Raw genomic sequence first — 23,576 nt, 5'->3', positions numbered from 1 at the left:
GTTCAAGGCTCAACTGCATTTCCCTTTTTATATATAAATTATTATATATAATATTATATATATNTGTATATATCATGAGTCCCCACTGGTTAACTGCATATTTGTGTGACAAGGTCAGAAATTTAATAATTTACTCAGATGTGAACAAAAAATTCTTTATTTTCCATCACTAGTCTCAGTTTTTCCCAAGCTTCAAAGTTGAACAGGGTGACAAAGTTCACCCAGAGTTCAATGAGACACTCCAAGAGCCATTGGGTATAATTCTGAGGCTGACTTTCCTTGCTGCCATAAAGTCTCATAAACCCCTGCTCATACAGAAGCCATTTGGGAAAGGAGAAGGGAGAGGAAAGTTCCCTGAATGACCATTTACTCGAGTGTTTCCACTCGAGTTCAACAGAATGGTTGAACCAGAAGAGACTGAGCTACCTGTAACAAATTTGAGCACCACCTCAGCATGCAGCCTTGTTTCCAAGCTTAGCTGAAACCTAGTTATCATTAAGTCTTCCGAGAATGTGTAGATATAATAGAGGTATCATCTAGACAGAAACTTAAAACCATCATGTTCATCAGAATCCAAGTTAATGATGGTTTCTTTAATTTCCTGACTTTTTATAAGTTTCTGCATCATTGTTTTCAGCAACTAATGTCAACTTCATGTTAAAAGCAGCTCTAATATTAGCCCAAAAAAGTCCATGTTTGCTCTTCTCCTTGGGCCATTCCAAGTAAGTCCGCTGTGTCATGAGAGCCTTCAGCTTGTGATACTTGCTGGGAATGCAGTTCTGTGGAATGGGTTCCAGCAAGACCAGGATTAAGTTATTAGATCCTTCATGAAAGAGATTGTGGTGGGCAAAGTAGAGTTCATAATGACACCACTCACTCTGAACAAAGTTGGGAGACAAAACAAAGATGGACTTGTAACTTTTCTCAATGCAGTTTATGATATTCTCCACAATGCTCTTGCCAGGAACAAAGTTTCGCTCATGGAGACAAACCTTTATATCCTCTTTTTCTAGGTAAGGTACCAGTTCATTCTTCACCCAGACAGAATCACGTTCACTGTATGAAATAAAAGCATGGAAGTGGAGGTTTCTTTGGAGTTCTTCTAAGGGTATGTTCCTTGCCCTACGCCGGGTCTGGGTCCACTGACACACCATCCGGAGATACCAGGGCAGATCAAAGTACATACAGAGGGCAGTCACAGTAACAGTCGACACCAGCAGAGCGACCCCAATGGTGACAAGCAGCAGGGCTGTGTTGCAGGATAACTGAGACACGTGAAAGTCCTTTAGTGGGGTTCCCTTATAGCTTTCTGGATAGTCACACTTATAAGAATTAGGCCAACCCTCTACCACTTCACTTGATACTTGGCCTATACTTTGGATAAATTCTCTTAGCTCACATGTACATTGGAATGGATTGTTTCCTGCTCTCATGGATCTAATCTTCTGGCAGCTGTGGAAGAAATCGGCTGATGGGCTGGAAACTGAATTATGGTCAATGATCAGTACGGAAAGGCTGCTAAAAGCACCACAGTCAGGAAGGTGGGCTAAAGAATTGGAAGCGACATTGAGTTCCTGCAAAGCTTCTAGTTTCATGATTGGTTTAGGAATGCTCCTTATTCTGTTATTGTGAAGATCAAGTACCGTGACCTTAGGAGGTAGACATCCGAAAACAGAGTCAGTAAGTATATTTGAAGACAAATTTAACACCACTATACTCCCACCCCAAGTGCAATTTCCATCATGTCTATCATATTCCAAAGAATTCCAGCTAACATCCAATATTTCCAAAGATGTCATATGCTTAGTCATGAGACCTACTTTGTAAAGGTTTTTTAATTTGTTCTTTTGTAAGATAAGTGTTTCCAATCTAACTAGTTTGGAACAATCTTGAAAAACACTATCTGTGAAAACATTCTGGGTAAAGTTCAAAAACTGAAATGTGCTTGATGTCTGAGGACAAAGCATGTGTATAAAAGGTGTATCTGATAGGGTTAACTTCATAATGTTCATCTCAGAAAAAAATGTATATAACACTGTCTGTGAATAAATAAAAACTCTGTTTATAACACGCTCTATTTTCAGTGCTTTCAGTGCTGTTTTAGAATAAGTAAAATCTTCTTTATCAATGCTTTCAACTATTGTTAAATTGTAAATATTGAGATGTTCTATAGGTTTGGGCCAAAGAAACTGAAAAACTCTAACCAAGCATTTCCAAGTTGTTTCCACATGTTTGAGAGTAAAATTCAGTAAAGTTGGACCTCTACTGAGTTCTGATAGAAATTTAATTAAAACCTGACAGTTGTCATTATTCAACTTAATATTAGTCAGTTGTAAGCACTGTAAACTGTTAACTGATATATTCACTTGGAAAGAGAATAACTGATTTGGGTGAAAAACAAGGTGAAGTGTTTTTGTATTCAGAATTTGAAGACCTTCTGTTTCACTTTCTTTTGCATAATAACTTTCTAAATCCAGAAGGATGTGACTTAGATGCAAATGAGCAATTGGTAGCAGATCTAAGTGTCGTAACTTTGTAGCACTTAATCCTAAGAAATTTAGTTGTGTCAAGTTGCCAAATTCCTTACAGATGGGCAGGACATCAAAGTCATTGAAGGAGAGGTCTAAATGCTTCAGACTCATGATAAGATGGCAAGACATCTTCTGCAACTGATTGTGAGATAAGTCCAAATATTCCAAATCCTGGTTGAACTTGAAAATGCTAAAATCAAGCCACTGGAGTCTATTATAGGAAAGTCTCAAAACGTTCAGTCCCAAGAGGTAGCTAATGTCAGAGAGGTGAAGCTTGGATATGTAGTTTTGAGAGAGATCTAAGACTTTGATTTTTGGTGGCAGGTCTTTTGGAACATGAGTAAGTTTCATTTTTGACATGTCAACTGCAAATTCACTTTCATCAGAGAACTGGATTATGGTTCCAACTATTAAGGTCACAATGTACACAAAGCAAAAGCTTCTGGTGACAAATTCTTTGTCTTTGGTCATGATGTTGAAAGGGCTATCCCCCAAAGGGCTGTTGCTATTCTTCAGAGCATCTTGATATGTGTCCAAATTCTAGAAATACAATATACATTAAGACATATAAATATTGGATGATTGCTCTCAGATCTCTATTTCCTAATACAAAAATCTCAATGATCTTTTCATTCACTATCAGAGTCATTTCTGTCCACATAATTAAATGTAATATTGTCGGAGNACTTGCTTTAACCTCACCAGGAGTTTTCTCGACTAGTGGGCTCAGAATGGCTCCCAACATGATATATTTCCCGGTTCTGCAGCTTGCTGGTGCCAGGGGAGGCAATACAGACCTTATCATCAAAAAATTGTGGTTCTGTGTTGTGACGTGTCTAGGCATTCTATGAGGGATCCACTCAGGGGCTTGGCTTTGTCTCACTCTTTTCAGAACTTCCTCAGGGCTCGAGGAACCTCCTGGGTTATGTTTACCGAAAACCTTTAAGGACAAATATACTAGCCACAGGCACTGGAATGAGGAATAGCAATGTGACAAACAGCACACACACCAAAAAGCCAGGAAAGGAAGAAGCTGGCAAAAGAGACACATGGGAGAAAAGAGTCTTTGGAAAGCTCCATGTGAACCAGGAAATCTAGAGAGCCACCCATTCCAGAGCTGGATGCATGCTCAGAAAAGATCTAAGAAGATCCTAAACTTTCACCTCTGGCTGGCCTTTGGCTCTGTGACAGCAGAAACTGAAAGGTAGGGCAGAGTTGTAAACAGCCTGGATAAACATCCAGCAAATGCTTCCACACAGAGTCAATCTACAAAAATAAGTTTTGTTTTATTTTATCTCTAGATGTTTAAGAAAATCTCTGTCAAAGCACTAGCTGGCCACTAAGTGAATGGAGCACAGAACACAATGGCCACACACAACAAAGAATACAGTCTTTACAAAATAGTTTCGAGTAGTCACTAAACAAACAGCCAACAATCCCCCACGACAATCAGCCACAGCAAAATCTGGGAGACAGGAGAACCTGAGTTAACCACATTGTAAAATTTCCAGAGTTACCACATTATAATATTCAAAATGCCTACTTTAAACAACAGAAGCATGCAAATAAGATAGAAAGTATTACCCATTTATAGGAGAAAAATGAAAAGAACAAAGTTAGAGAACTGACACAACCCAGGGCACCTGGGTGGCTTAGTCAGTTAAGCATTGACTTCAGCTCAGGTCATGACCTCACAGTTCAAGTTTTAGCTCTGCCTTGGGCTCTGTGCTGAGAGCTCAGAGCCTGGAATCTGCTTTGGGTTCTGTGTCTCACTGTCACTCTGCCCTTCCCTGGCACATGCTCTGTCTCTCTTAAATATAAAATTAACATTAAAAAAAAAAAAAGAAACTGAGAAGTGACACTACTTCAAGACTTCCTATAAAGCTACAGTAATCAAGACAGTATGATACTGGTGAAAGAATGGACAGATAGCTCAATGGACCAGAATGAATAACTCAAAAATAGGCCCACACAAATAGAGCCAACTGGTCTTTGACAAAGAAGCAAAGGCAATTCAGTACAGAAAAGACAGTCTTTTTCAACAAATGGTGCTGAAACTACTAGACATCCCACCCAAAAAAAAAAAAAAAAAAGAAAGAAAGAAAGAGGAAAGTGTCTAGTTATAGATATTACACTTTTCACCAAAATTAGACACAAGTGGATCAAAAACCTAAATGCAGGGGCACCTGGGTGTGGCTCAGTCGGTTAAGCGTCTGACTTTTGCTCAGGTCATGATCTCATAGTCTGTGGGTTCAAGCCCCGCGTCGGGCTCTGTGCTGGCAGCTGGCTCAGCCTGGAGCCTGTTTCAGATTCAGGGTCTCCCTCTCTCTCTGATCCTCCCCTTTTCATGCTTTCTCTATCTCTGTCTCAAAGATAAATTNTTCTCTTTCTCCATCTCGCTCTCTCTTTCAAAAAAAAAAAAAAAAAAAAAAAAAAAAAAAAGAAACCTAAATGTAAAATGTAAAACTAGAAAGCTTCTAGGGGATAATATAGGGGAAAATTTAGGTAATCCTGGGTTTGGAGATTACTTTTTAGATACAACATCAAAAGCACAATCCATCAAAGAAAATACTGTTAAATTGGACTTCATTAAAATTAAAATTTTCTACTTTGCTAAAGACACTATTAAGGCAATGAAAAAACAAGTCACTGATTAGGAGAAAATATTTACACAACACATATCTGATAAAAGACTTGTGTCCAAAACATACAATAAACTCTTAAATTCAGCAATAAGAAAATAACACAATTTAAAAATGGACAAAAGATCTGAACAGAGACCTCACCAAATAGCAAATAATCATATGAAAAGATACTCGATCTCATACGTCATCAGAGAATTGCAAATTAAAACAATGAGATACCATTACACTCCTGTTAAAATGGCCCAAATCCTGAAACAACACCAAATATTGGTGAGGGTATGGAGCAGTAGGGACTTTCATTCATTTTTGGTGGGAATTCAAAATAGTACAGACATTTTGGAAGACAGTCTTATAGTTTTTTACAGAGATAAATATACTCTTACTATACTATCTGGCAATTACAAGCCTAGGTATTTACCCAAATGAATTGAAAATCTAGTCCACAGGAAAAGTTTGCATGTAGATTACAGCAGGTTTATTCGTAACTCCCCAGAACTAAAAGCAGCAAGAGTCCTTCAGTGGGCTGAAAGGTAAACAAACTGCTGTAGATCCAAACAATGGAATGTTATTCAGTGCTGAAAAGAAATAAGCAAGCAAGCCACAAAGAGTCATGGAGGCACCAGAATGCATATTTCTAAGTAAAAGAACCAAATCTGAAAAGGCTATGTGCTGTGTAATTCCAGCTCTATGACATTCATAAAAAGGCAAAACCAAAGATAAAAAGATCAGTGGTTTCTAGGGTTTCAGAGAGGGAGGGATGAATAACAGGGCACAGAGGATTTTTAGGGCAGTAAAACTGTTCCTTCCATATGATATTGTAATTGTGGATATATGACCTTATGCATTTTTCAAAGCCCACAGAACTATACATCACAAAGGCTGAATCCAAATGTAAATTATGGACTTTAGTTAATAATAATATATCACTTATATAACATATGACACTAATGCAAAATACTGTAAAGGGAAAACTGTGTCTAGTGGAGAAGGGGTACATGAGAACTTTCTGGACTATTTACTCAATTTTTCTGTAAAACTAAAACTGCTCTAAAAATTAGAGTCCATTAATTTAAAATAGAAGCATATAGAAATGCAACAAAATTTCTGTATATTAATTTTGTATCCTGTGACTTAACTGAATTCATTTATCAATTCTAGTAGATTTTGTTGTTATTGTTGACCTCTTTAGGGTTTTCTATACATAGTACCATGTCAGGTGCAAATAGTGAAAATCGTACTTCTTTCTTGCCAATTTGGATGCATTTTATTTCTTTTTCTTGTCTGATTGCTGTGGCTAGGACTTCCAGTACCATGTTGAATAAAAGTGGTGACAGTGGACAGTCTTGCCTTGTTTCTGATCTTAGAGGAAAAGCTCTCTGTTTTTCACCATTATGATGTTAGCTGTGTATTTTCATATAAGGCCTTTATTATGTTGAGATATATTCCCTGTAAACCTAATTGATGACAGTTTTCACCATGAATGGATGTTATGCTTTGTCAATGCTGTTTCTGCATCTATTGAGATGATCATATGGTTTTATCCTTACTCTTGTTGATGTAATGTATCACATTGATTGGTTTGCAAATACCGAACCACCCTTAATCCCTGGAATAAATCCCATTTGATAGTGGTGAGTGATTTTTTTTCAGTGTATTATTGGATTCAGTTTGCTAATATTTTGTTGAGGATTTTTGCATCTATGTTCATCAGAGACAATTGGCTTATAGTTCTCTCTCTCTCTCTTTGAGTGTCTTTATCTGGCTTTGATAACAGGGTAACATTGGTCTCATAGAATGAATTTGGAAATTTTTCTTTCTCTTCTATTTTTTAGAATACTTTGACAAGACTAGATATTAACTCTTCTTTAATGTTTGGTAGAATTCATCTGTGAAGCCACCTGGTCTTGGACTTTTGTTTGTTTGGAGTTTTTTTTATTACTAATCCAATTTTATTACTAATAATCAGTCTGTTCACATTTTCTTCTTCCTGGCTCTGTTTCAGAAGGGTACAAATGGATTTTATCCATTTCTTCTATGTTGTACAATTGGAAATTAAGAATGTCAATACAGTTATAGTTGCACCAAAAATAATAAAATACTTAGGAATAAACTTAACCAAGAAGGTGAAAGATCTGTACTCCAAAAACTATAACACTGATTGAAGAAAGTGAAGATGACACACAAAAAATTAAAAGATATCCCATGCTTAGTGACTGGAAGAATCTGTTTGTTAAAATGTCCATACTACCGAAGGCAATCTACAAGTTTAATGCAATATACCAACGTCGTTTTTCACAGAACTAGAACAAACAATATGAAAATTTGTATGGAACAACAAAAGACCCTGACTAGCCAAAGAAATCTTGGGAAAGAAGAACAAAGCAAAGGTATCACAGTCTTAGGTTTCAAGATACACTGCAGAGCTATAGTAATAAAAAAATGATATTGGCACAATAATAGACACATAGATCAACAGAGCAGAATAGAGATCCCAGAAATAAACCCACATTTACATGGCCCATTCATCTACAATAAAAAAGGCAAGAATATACAATGAGGAAAAGACAGTCTCTGCAGCAAATGGTGTTGGGAAAACTGGAAAACTTCTTACACCAAACATAAAAATAAAGTCAAAAGGGATTTGAAAAATTGGATAAAAAAGGAGAAAAAGTTAATAGAAATGGTTTCCGAAGAAGCACAGGTGTTGACTTCCTAGACAAAGACTTTAAATCAACTCTCTTAAAAGCTAACTCCATGACTATGGTCTCTTTTCAGAGGATACTTTATTCTCTTTTAAAGGGCAGTCCTTTTATCCCTCCAAAATGTTATATCGCTCCATTTGATAATCTAAAATTGTACAAAAGGGCAATCAAGGAGCTATTCCCAGAAACTACAAGACATTCTCAAGAATCTACACCAGTATTCAATTTGGCACTAAACTCTGCCATCTGCTGCAACCAGTGACTTCTCATGGGTAAAGGGTTAACAAACCCATTTATCTCTTTCTCCAGTGACTAATCTTACCTAGGATTAACTTTCTAGCTCTTTTCTGAAAACCTGAAATGTAGAATGTCCACTGTGTCATCAAAAAACATTACTTTTAGGTAAAAATGACTCCTGAATGGTAAATAGCATCCATGTTAAAAGGACTGTGTACGAACTGTAAGTACAAAGTAGGAAGCCTGTGTTATGTTTCCTCTCCTATATCTTTCTGATAAAAATGGACCACGTGTGGTCTATTGGGGCTGTGAGTCTGAATGATTAGGTGAGCCTGAGAAAAACTCGTGGTGGTCATTGTGAAGCCGTGCACACCGTTGGCCAGACTTTCAGATTCTCAACTCAATTTGGTCAAGGCAACATTATATAACAGGAACGGAGCGGAAGGTGGGTGACAGGTTGGAAAGCCAATCTACCTGTGGCTTGATGGCTAAATCTCTGTGGCACATGATAGGGTAGATCCTTTTGTGAGGGTGAAGATTGGAATAAGGCCAAGTTTGTGTTACAAGGAAGAACCACCTACTTCCTCCACCTCAATGATTTGACCTCACCAAAACAAGTTGTGGCTGGGCTGGCAGAGGTGATACCGCTGTTCATGGAGCCATTTGAGAAGATATGATTAATATAGTTCAAACTGGGCATTTCTGACTGGTGGGAGGGGTGGAAGCAGGCACACTAGCCCACAGATCCCATGCTTGTGACTGACACAAAGGGGTGGGGCTATAATCACGCAAAAGGGCAAGCAAGAAGCTAGTCTCAGAAACTAAGACATACACTCATGAGTCTACATCATTCCAGCTCTGATCCACATGGAAAAGAATTTATGAGATCCTGCAGGGAACAAAAGCTAGCAGATATATGGGGATCCACAGCTGCCTAACTCCCAAAACAGTATCCTAAAAGCAGCAATGGCAGCTGTGATGGCCTCTAGGCAGCAACCTGCACCTATACTAGAGTGCCCATGACCACACCTGTCTAGAAACCACCTACAAGTAGATGTTAGAAGTAGTCTTACAGACCAGGAAGAGGTAGATGAGATCAAATATATACTCTACTCTTTGTGGTCATAGAAAGGTTTTTTTTTTTTTAGCTACAGGATCTCATTCTTTGACACAATTCCCATAAAAATGGGTATGTGTTTTTCCAACTCACATTAGACCAAAAGTAATAAATTGAGAGAGACAGGATTTGGCATTTGATAATCTGAAAACATCAAGTTCCTACAGCAGACACACTGATAAAATAGGAAAAGATAGAGAAATATTAAAAAGTACAATGAAGAAGTCAGAAGGCATGTAAATTTGAAGCTGCTGTATATAAGAGATAACAGCTCTTCCAGAGCCCAGAACGTCTCGCTGTACCATGACAAATTATAGACAATGATATTCATGACACTGATGCTGAGTGAATGAGAAAAGATAAACCTGTCTGAAGGGTGGAGGCAGGTGCTTGAACCCACAGACCCCTTACTTGCAACAGATACAAAAGGGTGGAATGTGAGGTTCACTCTACCCCATTCAGGAGCTGATCTGCATAAGTAAACATCTAGAAGTTCCCCAGAGACAAGAGCAGACAACATTTCTTAAATAGGGCCTTGTGTAGCAGAAATAATTGAAAGCAGATTTTGATTACTTGTTATTCAGCCTTATTAACAAAAAGATCCACTGTTCATCATCTAAGGGTATATTTGAAATAGTAAAATAGTTAAGAGATAAGTCAGGTTTCAATTAGCCATTCTTTGAAAAAGTAAAACTCTTCTGGGTTGGAGAATTTCATTACAAAATGGCATATGGTTAAAAGTCCCTCACTTCTTCTCTTCTAGAACCTCTCCCCAAACACCCAGCAAAACACCCATGAAAACAGAAAGTTTTAAAAACTTAGCTTGCCACCAAAAAACAAAGAAGGGTAGAAAATTAATGGAGGGGTCCAAAAGCAGCTACATTTATGAGAGGTATCAGGAACATATTAAGGGAAACAGGGCATACTCTACATTTGTCTCAGGAAAATAAACTCCTTAACAAAGGGTAGGAAGGAATTTTATTCCTCTCTCTGTTTGCATATCTCTGTTTGCAGGTGTATGATCTTTCATGTAGAGAGTCTGAAAGACTTCATTTAAAAAAAAAAACAAAAATTCAGTGAAGTTGCAGGATACAAAACCAACATACAAACAGTTGCATACCTATGCATTAACAACAAACTATCTGAAAAAGAAAACAATCCCATTTAGAAATGCATCAAAAAGAATAAAATACCTAGGAATAAATTCAACCAAGGAGGTGAAAGACCTGTATAGTGAAAACTATAAAATTTTGATAAAAGAAGCTCAAGAAGACACAAATAAATAGAAAGATATCCCATATTTATGGATCAGAATTGTTAATTTCTTAATATTGCTAAATTATTAAAATGTACACACTACCCAAAACTATCTATAGATTCAGTGCAATCTCCAATGGCAAAATTCCAATGGCATTTTTGACAAAAGTAGAAAAAAATAATTCTAAAATTCGTATGAAATTACAAAAGACTCCAACTAGCCAGAGCAATCCTAAGATGGAACAAAGCTAGAGGCATCACACGTCCTCATTTCAAACTATACTACAAAGCTATACTAATCAAAACAGTATGGCCTTGTATGTTATTAGCATAAAAACAGACACACAGTATGGAAAAGAATCAAGAGCCTAGAAATAAACCCATGCATATACAGTCAACCAATATTTGACAAGGGTGTTAAAAATACTTGATAAGGAAAGTGTAGTCTCTTTAGTGAATGGTGTTGGGAAAACTGAAAATGCACATGCAAAAGAAGTGGACCTCTTACTCCACTTACAAAAAATTATTACAAGTGGATTAAAGACTTAGCTATAAGACGTGAAATCACAAAACTCCTAAAAGGAAACATGGAGAGAAATCTCCCTGACATTGGTGTTGGCAATAAACTTTCGGATCTGACACCAAAAACACAGGCAACAAAAACAAAAATAAACAAATGAGACTACATCAAACTAAAAAGCAAATAGACATCAAAAGAAACGGCAACAAAATGCAAAATCAGCTAAAAAATTGGAAGAAAATATTTATAAGCATATTTATCTGATAAGGGATTAATATCCAAAATATATAAGGAACTCATATAACTCCATAGCTAATAATAATAATAAATTTTAAAAAATAATTTGGTTAAAAATGGACAAAACACCTGAACAGACATTTTCTAAAGAAGAGATACAAAATAGCCAACTAGTATATCAGAAGATGCTCCATGTCACTGATCATCAGGAAAATGGAAATCAAAACCACCATGGACTATCACCTCACATTTGTTTGAACGGATATTATCAAAAAGACAAAAGATAACCTTCGGTGACAAATATGTTGAGAAAAGGGACCCCCTGGGAACCACTGGTGGGAATGTAAATTGGTGTAGCCATTGCGGAAAACAGTAAGGCGTTTCCTCAAAAACTTAAAAATAGAATTGCCATATGATCCAGCAATCCCACATATGGGCATATATCTGGAGACAATGAAATCACTGTCTCAAAAATCATGCATCCTATATTCATTGCAGCATCATTCACAATAGCCAAGGCATGGAAACAACATAGGTGTCCATTGACAGATGAATAGATAAAGAAAATGTGAGATATTTAGAGATAGATATAATGGAATATTGTTTAGCCCTTAAAATAAGGATATTCTCCCATTTGTGACAACATGGATAGACCTTAAGGACATGAGGCTAAGTGAAGTAAAGTCAGAGAAAAATAAATACCGTATGATCTCACTTATATGTAGAATCTAAAAAAGCCAAACAGATAGAAACAGATAGTAGAAAGGGGTTGCCAAGGCGAAAGGGGTTGCCAAGGTCTGGGAGACAGGGGAAATGAGATGTTGGTCAAAGGGTACAAACTTCCAGATATAAGATGAATGAGTTCTGAGGATCTAATGTGCAGCCTGGTGATTATAGTTAACAGTAGGGTATTATGTACTTGAGAGTTTCTAAGAGAGTAGAGTCTTAAAACCAAAAATAAAAGATCATTGTATGAGGTGACAGATGTGTTAACTAATGTTATGTTGACCATTTTGAGACATATAAATACATACATATATACATACATAANTCTAATGTGCAGCCTGGTGATTATAGTTAACAGTAGGGTATTATGTACTTGAGAGTTTCTAAGAGAGTAGAGTCTTAAAACCAAAAATAAAAGATCATTGTATGAGGTGACAGATGTGTTAACTAATGTTATGTTGACCATTTTGAAACATATACATACATACATATATACATACATACATACATATATATACACATACATACATATATATACACACACACACATATATAATCATAATATATGATTATCACATTGCAGACCTTAAACTTATAGTGTTATGTGTTATTGATACCTCAATAAAACTGGGGAAAAAGAGGCAGGGAGGGATTTGAGGGTGCATATTACATTCTGAGATGTGTAAGTCATACAATACTTGTAAAGAGGTTTAAGATAAGAACACTAGGTGGCTGTATTCATCAGGAATTACAGTTTTTATATATAATTCTCCATTAGGTCAAAGTATCAGACACTTGGGCAATGAGGATAAAAGAGACTACTACTTCATACTGGTTAAAACAAACAGCCCACAATGAAAATATAACAGATAAGAATACTTACACAGTGAATAACTGGATCAAAATTTACAAAGTAATAATGCTAAAAACACAGAGATGTTGAAGGTGAAAACATGTAATGCATTTCTTTGGGTTACAATTAGATCAAACAGCATAAGATAAACATAGGAAGATTTGAATGAAATAATAAAGGATTTAATAGAGACTTAGACCCCATAAAAAAAAGAATATTTTATATCTAAATCCCCAGGTTTCATGCAGCATTTACTAATATTGATTCTTAAGTCAAATAAAATTTTTAATAAACACCCCAAAGCAGAAATTGTCAAAGTCATTTTGAAGGAGAGGCAGAGTAAGCAGGGGACGGGCAGAAAGAGAGGAAAGAGAGAATCTCAAACAGTCTCCACACTGTCAGCACAGAGCCTCGTGTGGGGCTAGAACCCACAAACCATGAGATCATGACCCGAGCTGAAACCAAGAGTCAGACACTTAACTGACTGAGCCACTCAGGCATCCCCAAAATAAACCTTTTAAACCACTTTTTAAATGTCCTAAACATTTTCTGGATCAAAAAAAAATTATGTTTTCAATTGCAAACATTAAAAATTATGAGTCAACAGGGTGATATGCACATACTCTAATCTCCTCCTCTTGCTCTAAATCCCCAGAATGATGGTGGAAAAAATACACACACATAGAAAGAAAAGAAAGGAAGAAAAGTCTTTAGGGGACCTGAAGACAAGAAAAGTCTCTGAAATCCACAAGCAGACTGGACTATGATAGAGGACTAGCTTCCAAAAGATACTAACCTCCTAATCCCAGAACTTGTGAATATTCTATTACATGGAAAAAGGGAACTCAAGTTGAAGATTGAATTAAATTTATTAATCTGCTGATCTTAAAGTAAGAGGGTTATCCTGGATTATTCAGGTGGAATCAGTGTAGTCACAAGTGTCCTTAAAAACTGAACAGGGAGGCAGAAGAAGAGGTCAGAGTGATATGATGTAAGAAGAAATTGAGTTGCCCTGAGGAAGGTGCCATGAGCCAAGAAATGCAGACAGCATTCAGTAGCTCAAAAAAGGAAGTAAATACGTTCTTTTCTAGAGCCTCCATAAGAAATGTAATCTTGTCAACATCTTTATGTAAGACCAAAAACTTACGTTGGAGTACTAACTTACAGAGCTGTAAGGTAATAAATCTGTTTTTTGGCCACTAGGTTTGTGGTAATTTGCTATAGCAGCAATTTAAAATTAATATAGACTACTTTGGTTCATCCTCTTGATAAATAGGCTGTGAAAACAGATCAACAAGCAGTTTGATATGGAGCCTCAACCACATTTTAGGTTCCACAATATAAAAGCCCATGGCACTTACAAAGCAAACACCATAATAGAAAGGAATCAAACTCAAGATATAAGAGAGGTTAACACCCAAGGAAACAGATAAAAGAGCATAATTGCCATTGATAATAGATATCCTCAGAGAGAGATAAGAATTCTTAAAAAAAGAATGGAGTAGGAATCATGGAAATTAAAACTTAATAATTAAAATGGAAGCCTCATTATATGAGTTGAATTGCAGTGTGGCAATGCTGATGTGAGAATTAGTGAGATAGAACACCCAGAGAGGAATTTTCCCAGAACACAGCACAAGAAGCATAAGAGATGGAATATGAAAGAAATACTAAAAGACATGGAAGACAGATCCACCATCTAAATTACCAGAGGATAGAGTATCCTCTGAAAAATAAGCTGATAACTTTATCACCCCATCCCCCAAAAAGCAATAACAGGGATGTGAGAAGGAATATTTTGCAAGGAAAGTAGGAAAATTTATTGCTAAATTCCAATAAGTATTGATGACAAAAATTTCAATAACAATCTAGAACTAAAAATGCCAACAATTGCAAGGGAATTAGTAGACAGTGGGGGAGAGGAAGAGAGTGAACTAAAAGCATGTTATGATCCTTGCCTGACTGAGGAGAATCTATAGATAGAGACCAGTTAATTCAAGAAAAATATAAGTTTAAGTATGTATATTATAAAATTAAGAGTAATTATTGAAAAGTACAATTAAAAGAGGTAAACTCCAATCATTTGAGGGTGGTGAGAAGCTTAGAATAAAGAAACCCTAATCCATCTAGCTCTATACTGAAGGAATAGCACATTATGATTAATTAATATGTTTCTAATAAGTAAGAATGGCTTATTATTAGAAAATCTATGACAATAATATATCAATAGATAAAAGGAGAAGAACAGATGAGCATCTCCATGGATATTAAAAATTCACTTTTTAAATTTAGCATTCATCTTTGACCAAATATATAACTTTAATTAAAGTAGATACTGAAAAGATACTTTGAGGGGTGCCTGGGTGGCTCAGTGGGTTAAGCATCTGACTTCAGCTCAAATAATGATCTAGGGGTTTGTGAGTTTGGGGTTCTCCCTTGGGCTCTGTGCTGACATCTTAGAACCTGGAGCCTGCTCTGGATTCTGTGTCTCCCTCTCTCTTTGTCCCTCCCCGACTCACATTAGGTCTCTCTCTCTCTCTCAAAAATAAACATTAAAAAAAATCAAAAAGAAAAAATGGGGAGGGCACCTGGGTGGCTCAGTTGGTTGAGCATCCAACTTTGTCTCAGGTCATGATTTCAGGGTTCATGAATTCGAGCCCCGCATAGGGCTCTGTGCTGACAGCTCAGAGCCTGGGACCTGCTTGGGATTCTGTGTCTCCCTCACTCTCTGCCCCTGCCCCACTCATGCTCTTCTGTCTCTCTCTTATTCTCTCTTGAATAAATAAACAAACAAACAAATAAATAAAAAGATACTTTAAAGCTTGATGAAAAATATATTAAGTATTTAACTTAAAGGCATTTCTGTTACATTCAATGTCAAAGATGGCCACTGCTATTTAACACTGTTCTAGAAGTTGTAGTCATTGCAATCAAGGTGAGAGGGGAATGAGAGACAGAAATATGGAATGCAGAAAATAGAAATATCACTCTTTTTAGATTATGTGATAGTCTATAAAATCCAAGGGAAGTAATTAAAAAACTGTTGAACCAGTAAAAGAGTATGATAAAGCAGCCAGTACAAAATAAGATATTTTTTGAAAAAGAAATCTAATTGTCTAAAAATAGTGAGTTGTCAAATAAATTATGACTATCTCCATATAACTAAATATGACTACGTGGCCTTTAAAAATAATGAAAACCTGATTCCATGGGAAATTGCTTACTATCTTTATGTAAGTAACATAAAGTTTATTTTTTTTAATGTGTAGCAATAAATATGTACAGATATATGTGGGAAAATTAAGATACATATCAAGATATTAATAGTAATTATCTCTACATGGTAAAATTATAAAGGAATTTTATTTTCCTCTTAGCTGTTACTTGTATTTTTCAAATTTTCAACAATCAAAATTAAGAACACATTATTTGCACAGAAAATTTACCAAAAATTAAAAATCAATAGTTAATAATATGAATTATGCCCAATCTCACAAAAAATAAAAATGCAGTCTATGCTTATTGCAGCATTATTTACAAAAGCCAAGATATAGAAGCAACTCAAGCATCCAACCATATGTGAATGGATAAAGAAGATGTGGTATATTTATACAATGGAATGTGACTCAACCATAATTATTACTTGCCATTTGCAACAACACAAATGGACCTATAATGCTCAGTGAAGTAAATCAGACAGGGAAAGTTACATACCATATGATTTCACTTATATGTGGACTCTAAAAAAACAAAACAAATGAATAAACAAACAAAAAGCATAAAACAGACCCGTAAATACAGAGAACAAACTGATGGTGGGGGGATGGGCAAAATGGGTGAAGTGGAGTGGGAAGTACAGTCTTCCAGTTAGGGAACGAATAAGCCAAGGTGATAACAGGTACAGCTTAGAAAATATAGTCAATGTTATTATAAAAGGGTTTTACGGTGACAGATGGTAACTACACTTATAGTGAGTATAGCCTAACATTTAGACTTGTTGAATCACTATGTTGTATGCCTAAAACTAATGTAACATTGTATATCAACTATACTTCAATTTTTTAAAATGTACGTTAAAACAAAATAGGACATAACATCCAGATGAATCATTATCTTGGACTGAATATCAGTTTAGGCAGACCCAGCAAAGAAGTTACTTGAGTAACAAGGGGAGAAAGGATTTTAAGATGGACCCAGTATTAAATTCTATTAAAAAATAATAAATGTTAATTTTTTATAATGTTCTTCGGCCATGTAGGAAAATGTACTTCTTTTAGAGATATAAAATGAAGCATTTACAGATGGAATGTTAGGATGTCTATAATTTAAGATTTTTAACCATAAAAAGATAAAGTGAATCAAATGGGAATTTTTATTTCTTAAAGGTTAAAAAAAGAGGTATTATTATTTTTATCTGCCAAATTTGAAATATTCAAAAATATAACAGCCAGTGTTGGCAAGTGAGACTAAAATAAGAACTCTTGTTTACTACTGGCAGAACTGAAAAATTAGTACAACCTTTCTGAAGGGCGATTTGGTCACATATATAAATTCTTTTAAAACATGCCTACCCTTATTTTAGCAATCCCACTTTTCAGAATTTTCTTCTAAAGGAATTATCAGAAATATACCTAAAAATATTCCTATGAAAACACTCCTCACATGATGAGATATTGAAAAAAAATGATAAAGTTTAGTGTAGAAAATGGTTTAATCAATGATTATACCTATAACATGGGATAGCAAGCAGCCTCAAATATTGCACTTTTAAAGTAATATATTATATAAATATAATTTTTATATTTATTTAAATATAAATTATAAATAATATCATGTTAAGTCAGTAAGAGAATACAAAGGTGTACACGTAGGAGGGTCTAATTTTGTAAAATGTGATTAAAACCTGACAAAATACACAAAGCCTAGGGAAAAAGAGGATGGGAAGAAATCTATCAGATGCTAATAGTCATTATTTCTGGATCTCTGAATCATAGCTACATTTAATTTTCTTTCTTATACTTTTGTATATATTTGCAAAATTTTTCATTTTGAACTTTTTTAACTCAAAAGATCTGTCTGAAAATATAGCTAATGTAAAAATATTTTCTATTTAAAGAAGCACGCTTATATTATTTGGGATTTCAATATATACACGGAACTTCTTCCACACAACGCTAAGTAGTTGACGCTGTGGATTGGAACCCACCCAGAGGTCCCTCCATGGTGTCTGTATTCAGGGGACTGAAACATAGCCACCACGTAGGAAAGCTGACCAGCTACCCTGAGAGCATCCTGCCCCCCAAACACAAATATTCCTCCAAAGGCATGTATATCCTCCAGTGGCTTCTCGTGTATACACTTAGCAAGCCAGCCAGGAGCTTTTCTATTTATGAAAAATAAAGCAGAGGGGAGAAAAGGGAGCAGGAGTTCAGAGAGTTCATCATTTGCTTTAAAAGGAAGGAAAAAAAGAAAATAGGTAAAAGTTTCTTTTTCTTTAATGCATCACATAAAAAGAGAGAGAAAAAAAGACAGATGGAAGATGCTGTGTTTCAAGGGGGAAAAACTATGGTGGATAGGATCTATGAAAATCAGGACTACGAAAAAGACAAGATGAAAAAATATTAAGTGAGGGTAAGTGTGAGTCCGTAGTCAAGTTAGCAAATACGCACGAAAGAAAATACTTTATGTGTCAACACTGAGGTAAGAGACCTGGAAGAATTCGGTGCTAGACCCAGCCCTGCCACTTCCTCCATTTAATAAATGTTTGTTCAGAGCTCGCTACGGACCAGCACTGTGCCCTGGGGCAGGAGCCAGGGATAGACCTGAACAGCACTGCTTTCAAAACGCTTCTACATTAGTGACAGAGACCAAGGAACAATTACCGTGCCTTGTGACAGGGGGGATCAAACACCTTTGCCTACTATAAAAATACATAAACTGTGGAGCGGCAGAAACTGCTGCGCATGTTGCTGAAACGTAGATGAAAACAGAAGAAATAACATCCTGTTTTTTCCTGACCTATGGCTAGAGTGCTAGCGATTTTTATATCTTTTCAAGGCAGCCATAAAAACACCCTACTTCTTACCCATCTTGTAAACTCCAAGGACCTTCACAACATTTTTAAAAAGACACCTAAAATCAGCTTGCAAAAATTTCAAAGAAACATTTCTTATTACCTGTTTCCTATATCATCATTGGCATTTTCCTGCATATTTGAATTATGCCACAAATTGAAAAAGCCGTAAAAGCCTTCTTACTTACCAAGGTGTTTCCTTCTCAGAAGAGAAAGTAACTTCGAAGTGCTCTGGACGGTAAAAGTGCTTGACAAACTGCAAGTCCTTTGTGGAAGTAGCGCGGGGCCATAGAAACGGTTTTCTGCCATCTGTTGGACCTTCCTGGAATTACTTCCCAGACAGGAATTTCCCTTTGAAAAGTTATGAGAGAAGCATGTGGCTCGGCAGATGTGTTTGAGCTACTGACTGAAACAGTAAGCCAATTTTTAAATTCATATGAGCACAAGGCTTAGGACAACTTCAGTGTGAAGAAAAAAATGCTTTTTCTAAGGTAATGTTTATTTGCAAAGTTTGCAGCCAAAACGTTAACTTGTCACCAGAGGAGAAAGTTATTGAACATGGTCTGTTTTTTGTTATCAGGATATTTAACGTTTCCAAAATTATTGCAAGCCACCATTGTCAAGCAATTTTGGAGCAGTGTTTTAGCTGGATGAGATATTCTAAAGCGGAATAAGCTTAGGTCCAAGATTTGTTTTTTTTAAAAAGTTAACTTTCAAGGAAAGTTTAGTAGTTGATACATATATAGCCACATCTAGGGGGAAGTCGTGAACCTGTTTCTCCACATTCCGACCACATTTAGTATTATTATTTTTAAAGTTTATTTACTTTGAGGGAAAGAGAGAGAGGAAATGGGGCAGGGGCAGATAGAGAGAGGGAGAGCAAGAGCCTGACACAGGACTCAAACTCACAAACTGAGATCATGTACTGAGCTGAAGTCAAGAGTCAGATGCTTAACCAACTGAGCCACCCAGGCACCCCCAACATTTTCTATTATTAAATGCATTAATTCTTAATTCTAGAATAATAAATACCACTGAGATGCTGCAGGACTAAAAATCAATTTTCTAAAGGCCATTTAGAATAAAGTTTTTAAATTTTTTAAATGTTTTATTTATTTCTGAGAGAGAAAGAGAGACAGCGTGAGCAGGAGAGGGTCAGAGAGAGAGGGAGATACAGAATCTGAAACAGGCTCCAGGCTTTAGCTGGCAGTCAGCACAGACCCAGACAGGGCTCGAATCCACGAACCATGAGATCATGACCTGAGCTGAAGTCGGACGCTTAACCGACTGAGTCATCCAGGCGCCCCTAGAATAATTTTAGACCAATCAACCAAGGTTAATACAAAAAGGTGTCTGGTTAACCAGATACTTCAGGCAGCCAGGATATTCAATTCCCGAGACTTTCCACTTAATCAAGACTCTGTAAAGAACTGAACATATGAGTTAAATAGTCATTCTATAATCACCGTCTGGCATTACCTCACCTATACAGAAAGCAAATTAAGATCCTACGGTCTGACCCATAACAAAGTGAGACATTTGAATAAGAATCACTTCCGCTTTTGCGAGGAAGGAAAGCACAGCTTCTAACTATTCATCCTTACTCATCAAACAAAACAGGAAGTCTTCTCCGGTCTGGGGAGGGTCAGCAAGGAGTGGATGGGTCTCTGATGGACCAGCCCAAGGAAACAGCTGGGAGTAGCGGGTATCTGTGACACTGGAAACCAGCTTTGTGCAACAGGCAGAGGAGAAAGGGGCCAGCTGGGGTTTTGAGGGAGTTTCAAGCAACATTGGACTAAAGCCTTGAAGAAAACATACACACGTATTTATACACACATGTGTGCACACACAGATACATCACTGCAAATTTGTGGTCACATTGCACAATGACTTAACCAACCCTCATTAGGACATTTCATAATGCTGCTTTTCGGAAACAAGGACACTATTCTTGTTGAGGCTGTTATAATTCTGAGAAAGTCTTTAAGGAGATGGATGACAAAACCCACAGAAGTCAGGTAATATGGGAGGCAGGATGGTAGAGGAACAGACCGTACTGGGCTGAACACACAATGCCGACTACTAGCTATGTGGTCTTGGGCAAATTACTTAACCTCACAAAGACTCCATTTATTTATCCAAAATGGGAGTAGTTGTGATTTTTAGAGATGATAATGAATATAAGGTGGCTGAAACAGTGAACACAGAAGAGAAGTTATTATACTAAGGAACTTTGGAATTCTATACAAGCCTTACATTTTTACTTGTTGAGAGGAAAACAGTTCAGGATATACTATTAAGTGAAGAAAAGTAAGGTGCAGAAGTGTGGTACCATTTTCATAAAATCTGGTCTATTTACTTAGGTTATCTCTTTGCCAGGCATTGTTCCGAGTGCTTTACAAATATTAACTCGCTTAGCCCTCATAAAGATGTTGTAAGTACTATCATTATCCTCACTTAAACGGGGGGTGGAGCAATCAGGTAACTGTCCAAAGTTGTGCTGGTCGGTAGTGGGGCCAGGGTTTGAACCCAGATGCAGTCCAGCCCCAGCATCTGTGTGCTTCAGCACTACCCCAGGCTGCCTTCCAAGATACCACCTGTCCTTCATAGACACACAGAGGAGAGAGAGAGAGAGAGAGAGAAGCAGGCTAGAAAATGGGCAGATTGGAGTTTTGCATCAGAAACCAGGAGCCCATGTCAACACCTTGATTTTGGACTTCTGGCCTCCAGAACTGTGAGAGAATGAATCTCTGTTTTAAGCCACCCAGTTTTGCGGGAATTTGTTATGATAGCCACAGGAAACTAACACAAAGATCTACATACCTATGCTGATATATGCATAAAAATATTTTTTTTTGGAGAGGATACTTAAGAAATTGTTACCTGAGAGCAGAAGAATCAAGGGAGAGCGAGCTTCTTATTTACCACTTACGCTCTTTTGTCCCTTTTGAATTTCTTTTTACTATGTACATGCATTAGTTTTGTTTTTTTAAAAACATAGTGGAATAGGTAAAATAACAGTCTAAGAGTGGCAGATATGTGGGGCGCCTGGGTGGCTTAGTCGGTTAAGCGTCCGACTTTCGCTTAGGTCATGATCTCGCGGTTCGTGGGTTCGAGCCCCGTGTCGGGCTCTGTGCTGACTGCCAGCTCAGAGCCTGGAGCCTGTTTCAATCTGTGACTCCCTCTCTCTCTGACCCTCCCTTGCTCACGCTGTCTCTCTCTCTCTGTCCTAGAAATAAATAAAAAACATTAAAAAAAAAAAAAAGAGTGGCAGATATACTATCTCAATACAGAGAGAAGCAAAACATTATTTTGATGAATTTTACCTTTTAAAAAAATGCCTTTCCTTTCCCTGGATAAATCAATCAATGAATACTTGTTTCTACCAACAACTTAAATTTTTTTTAATGTTTATTTATTTCTGAGAGAGAGAGAAACAGAGCGCACACAAGTGTGAGGGGGAGAGGGGCACAGAGAGTGGGGGACAGATGATCCCAAGTGGGCTCTGTGCTGAGAGCAGACAGCCCGATGCCGGGCTCAAACTCATGACCCACGAGATCGTGACCTGAGATGAAGTTGGACACCTAACTGACTGAGCCACCCAGACACCCCCATCAACAGTTTTAAAAACACGTTACGTGAAAATTGTATCATAATATATACAAACCACTAAAAATGAAACTGATAACTTAAATATTGGTATTAAAATCTAAATAGGCTGAAGTTAAAAAAAGACAAGTCACATTCTAGGAAAATTATTTGCAACACATATAACCACAAAAAAATTAGTATCCAAAATATATAAGGAATTCTTACAAACCAATAGGAAAATGAATAATAAACCCCATGGTGGGAAATTAGCAAAGATATAAACGGATAGTAATAGGAAAGTAAAAAGAAATAGATCAAACATATGGTAAGGAATGCAACCTTATTATAATATGAGAAAAGACAAAACAAGACAACCAGGAGACACCATTATACACACCTCAGACGGACAAACATTCAAACATCTAATACCAAACGTTGGTCAGAACATGAGGAAACAGGAACTCTCATACATGTTCAGAGACTCTGATTTAAGTGGTCTGGGATGACACCAAGCATCAGCATTATTTTTGTTTTGTTTTATTTTATTTTTATTTATTTATTTTTTAAATCGTTTATTGTCAAGTTGGTTCCCATATAACACCCAGTGCTCACCCCCACAAGTGCCCTCCTCCATGCCCATCACCCCCCTTCTCCTCCCTCCCCCATCTGCCCTCAGTTTGTTTTCGGCATTCAAGGGTCTCTCATGCTTTGCCTCCCTCCTTCTCCACTATTTTTCCCCTTCTTCTCCCCCACGGTCCTCCGTTAAGTTCCTCCTAATCCTCCTATAAGTGCAAACATGTGGTATCTGTCCTTCTCTGCCTGACTTATTTCAGCATCAGCATTATTTTAAAAGGTCTCGAGGTGATCCAGTTTGGAAGGATCAAACGGCACTCAGATGTAAATATCATTCCAAACACATCGCCCTCTAGTGGTCCCTATTTTCCTCAACTGCACCCCTCACACTTCAGAGCCAGGAGATGATGTAGGTGCCCTTGACACTCACTGCTATTTCCAGATCAGCCTTTGAAACCTACCCGTCCTGGTTGCAATCACCCATAGAGGCCTATCGTTCCTTCATTCATTGAGT

The 23,576-nt window shown here is 36.9% G+C and overlaps 2 protein-coding genes across 4 annotated transcripts in view; both read right to left on the bottom strand.

Moving 5' to 3' along the window:
- Nucleotides 1–19,155, bottom strand: part of TLR1 (toll like receptor 1) — a 42,063-nt gene extending 22,908 nt beyond the window's left edge. Inside the window, exon 1 of the mRNA XM_077758949.1 lies at nt 19,087–19,155. The gene's annotated coding sequence lies outside the window, so the exon portion shown is untranslated. The remainder of the gene's footprint in view (nt 1–19,086) is intronic.
- TLR6 (toll like receptor 6) lies at nt 142–19,149 on the bottom strand. 3 transcript variants are annotated; one of them, XM_077758947.1, is made up of 3 exons: nt 19,087–19,148; nt 4,718–4,893; nt 142–3,071 (listed from the first exon to the last, which is right to left on the bottom strand). In XM_077758947.1, exon 3 carries the CDS (start codon nt 3,000–3,002, stop codon nt 594–596), a length of 2,409 nt encoding a protein of 802 aa, XP_077615073.1. In that variant the 5' UTR covers nt 3,003–3,071; nt 4,718–4,893; nt 19,087–19,148; the 3' UTR covers nt 142–593. The 3 variants fall into 3 exon arrangements, with proteins under 3 accessions (XP_077615073.1, XP_077615074.1, XP_077615072.1); XM_077758948.1 differs by lacking the exon at nt 19,087–19,148 and adding an exon at nt 5,595–5,609; XM_077758946.1 differs by lacking the exon at nt 4,718–4,893 and having other exon boundaries at nt 19,087–19,149.
- Nucleotides 19,156–23,576: the final 4,421 nt, after the last annotated feature.

This window comes from Crocuta crocuta, unplaced genomic scaffold (genome assembly GCF_008692635.1).
Source record: "Crocuta crocuta isolate KB4526 unplaced genomic scaffold, BGI_CrCroc_1.0 scaffold223, whole genome shotgun sequence".
Classification (NCBI taxonomy): domain Eukaryota; kingdom Metazoa; phylum Chordata; class Mammalia; order Carnivora; family Hyaenidae; genus Crocuta; species Crocuta crocuta.
The sequence above is the reverse complement of the archived record's forward strand: the minus strand, read 5'-3'. Positions and strand labels throughout refer to the sequence as shown.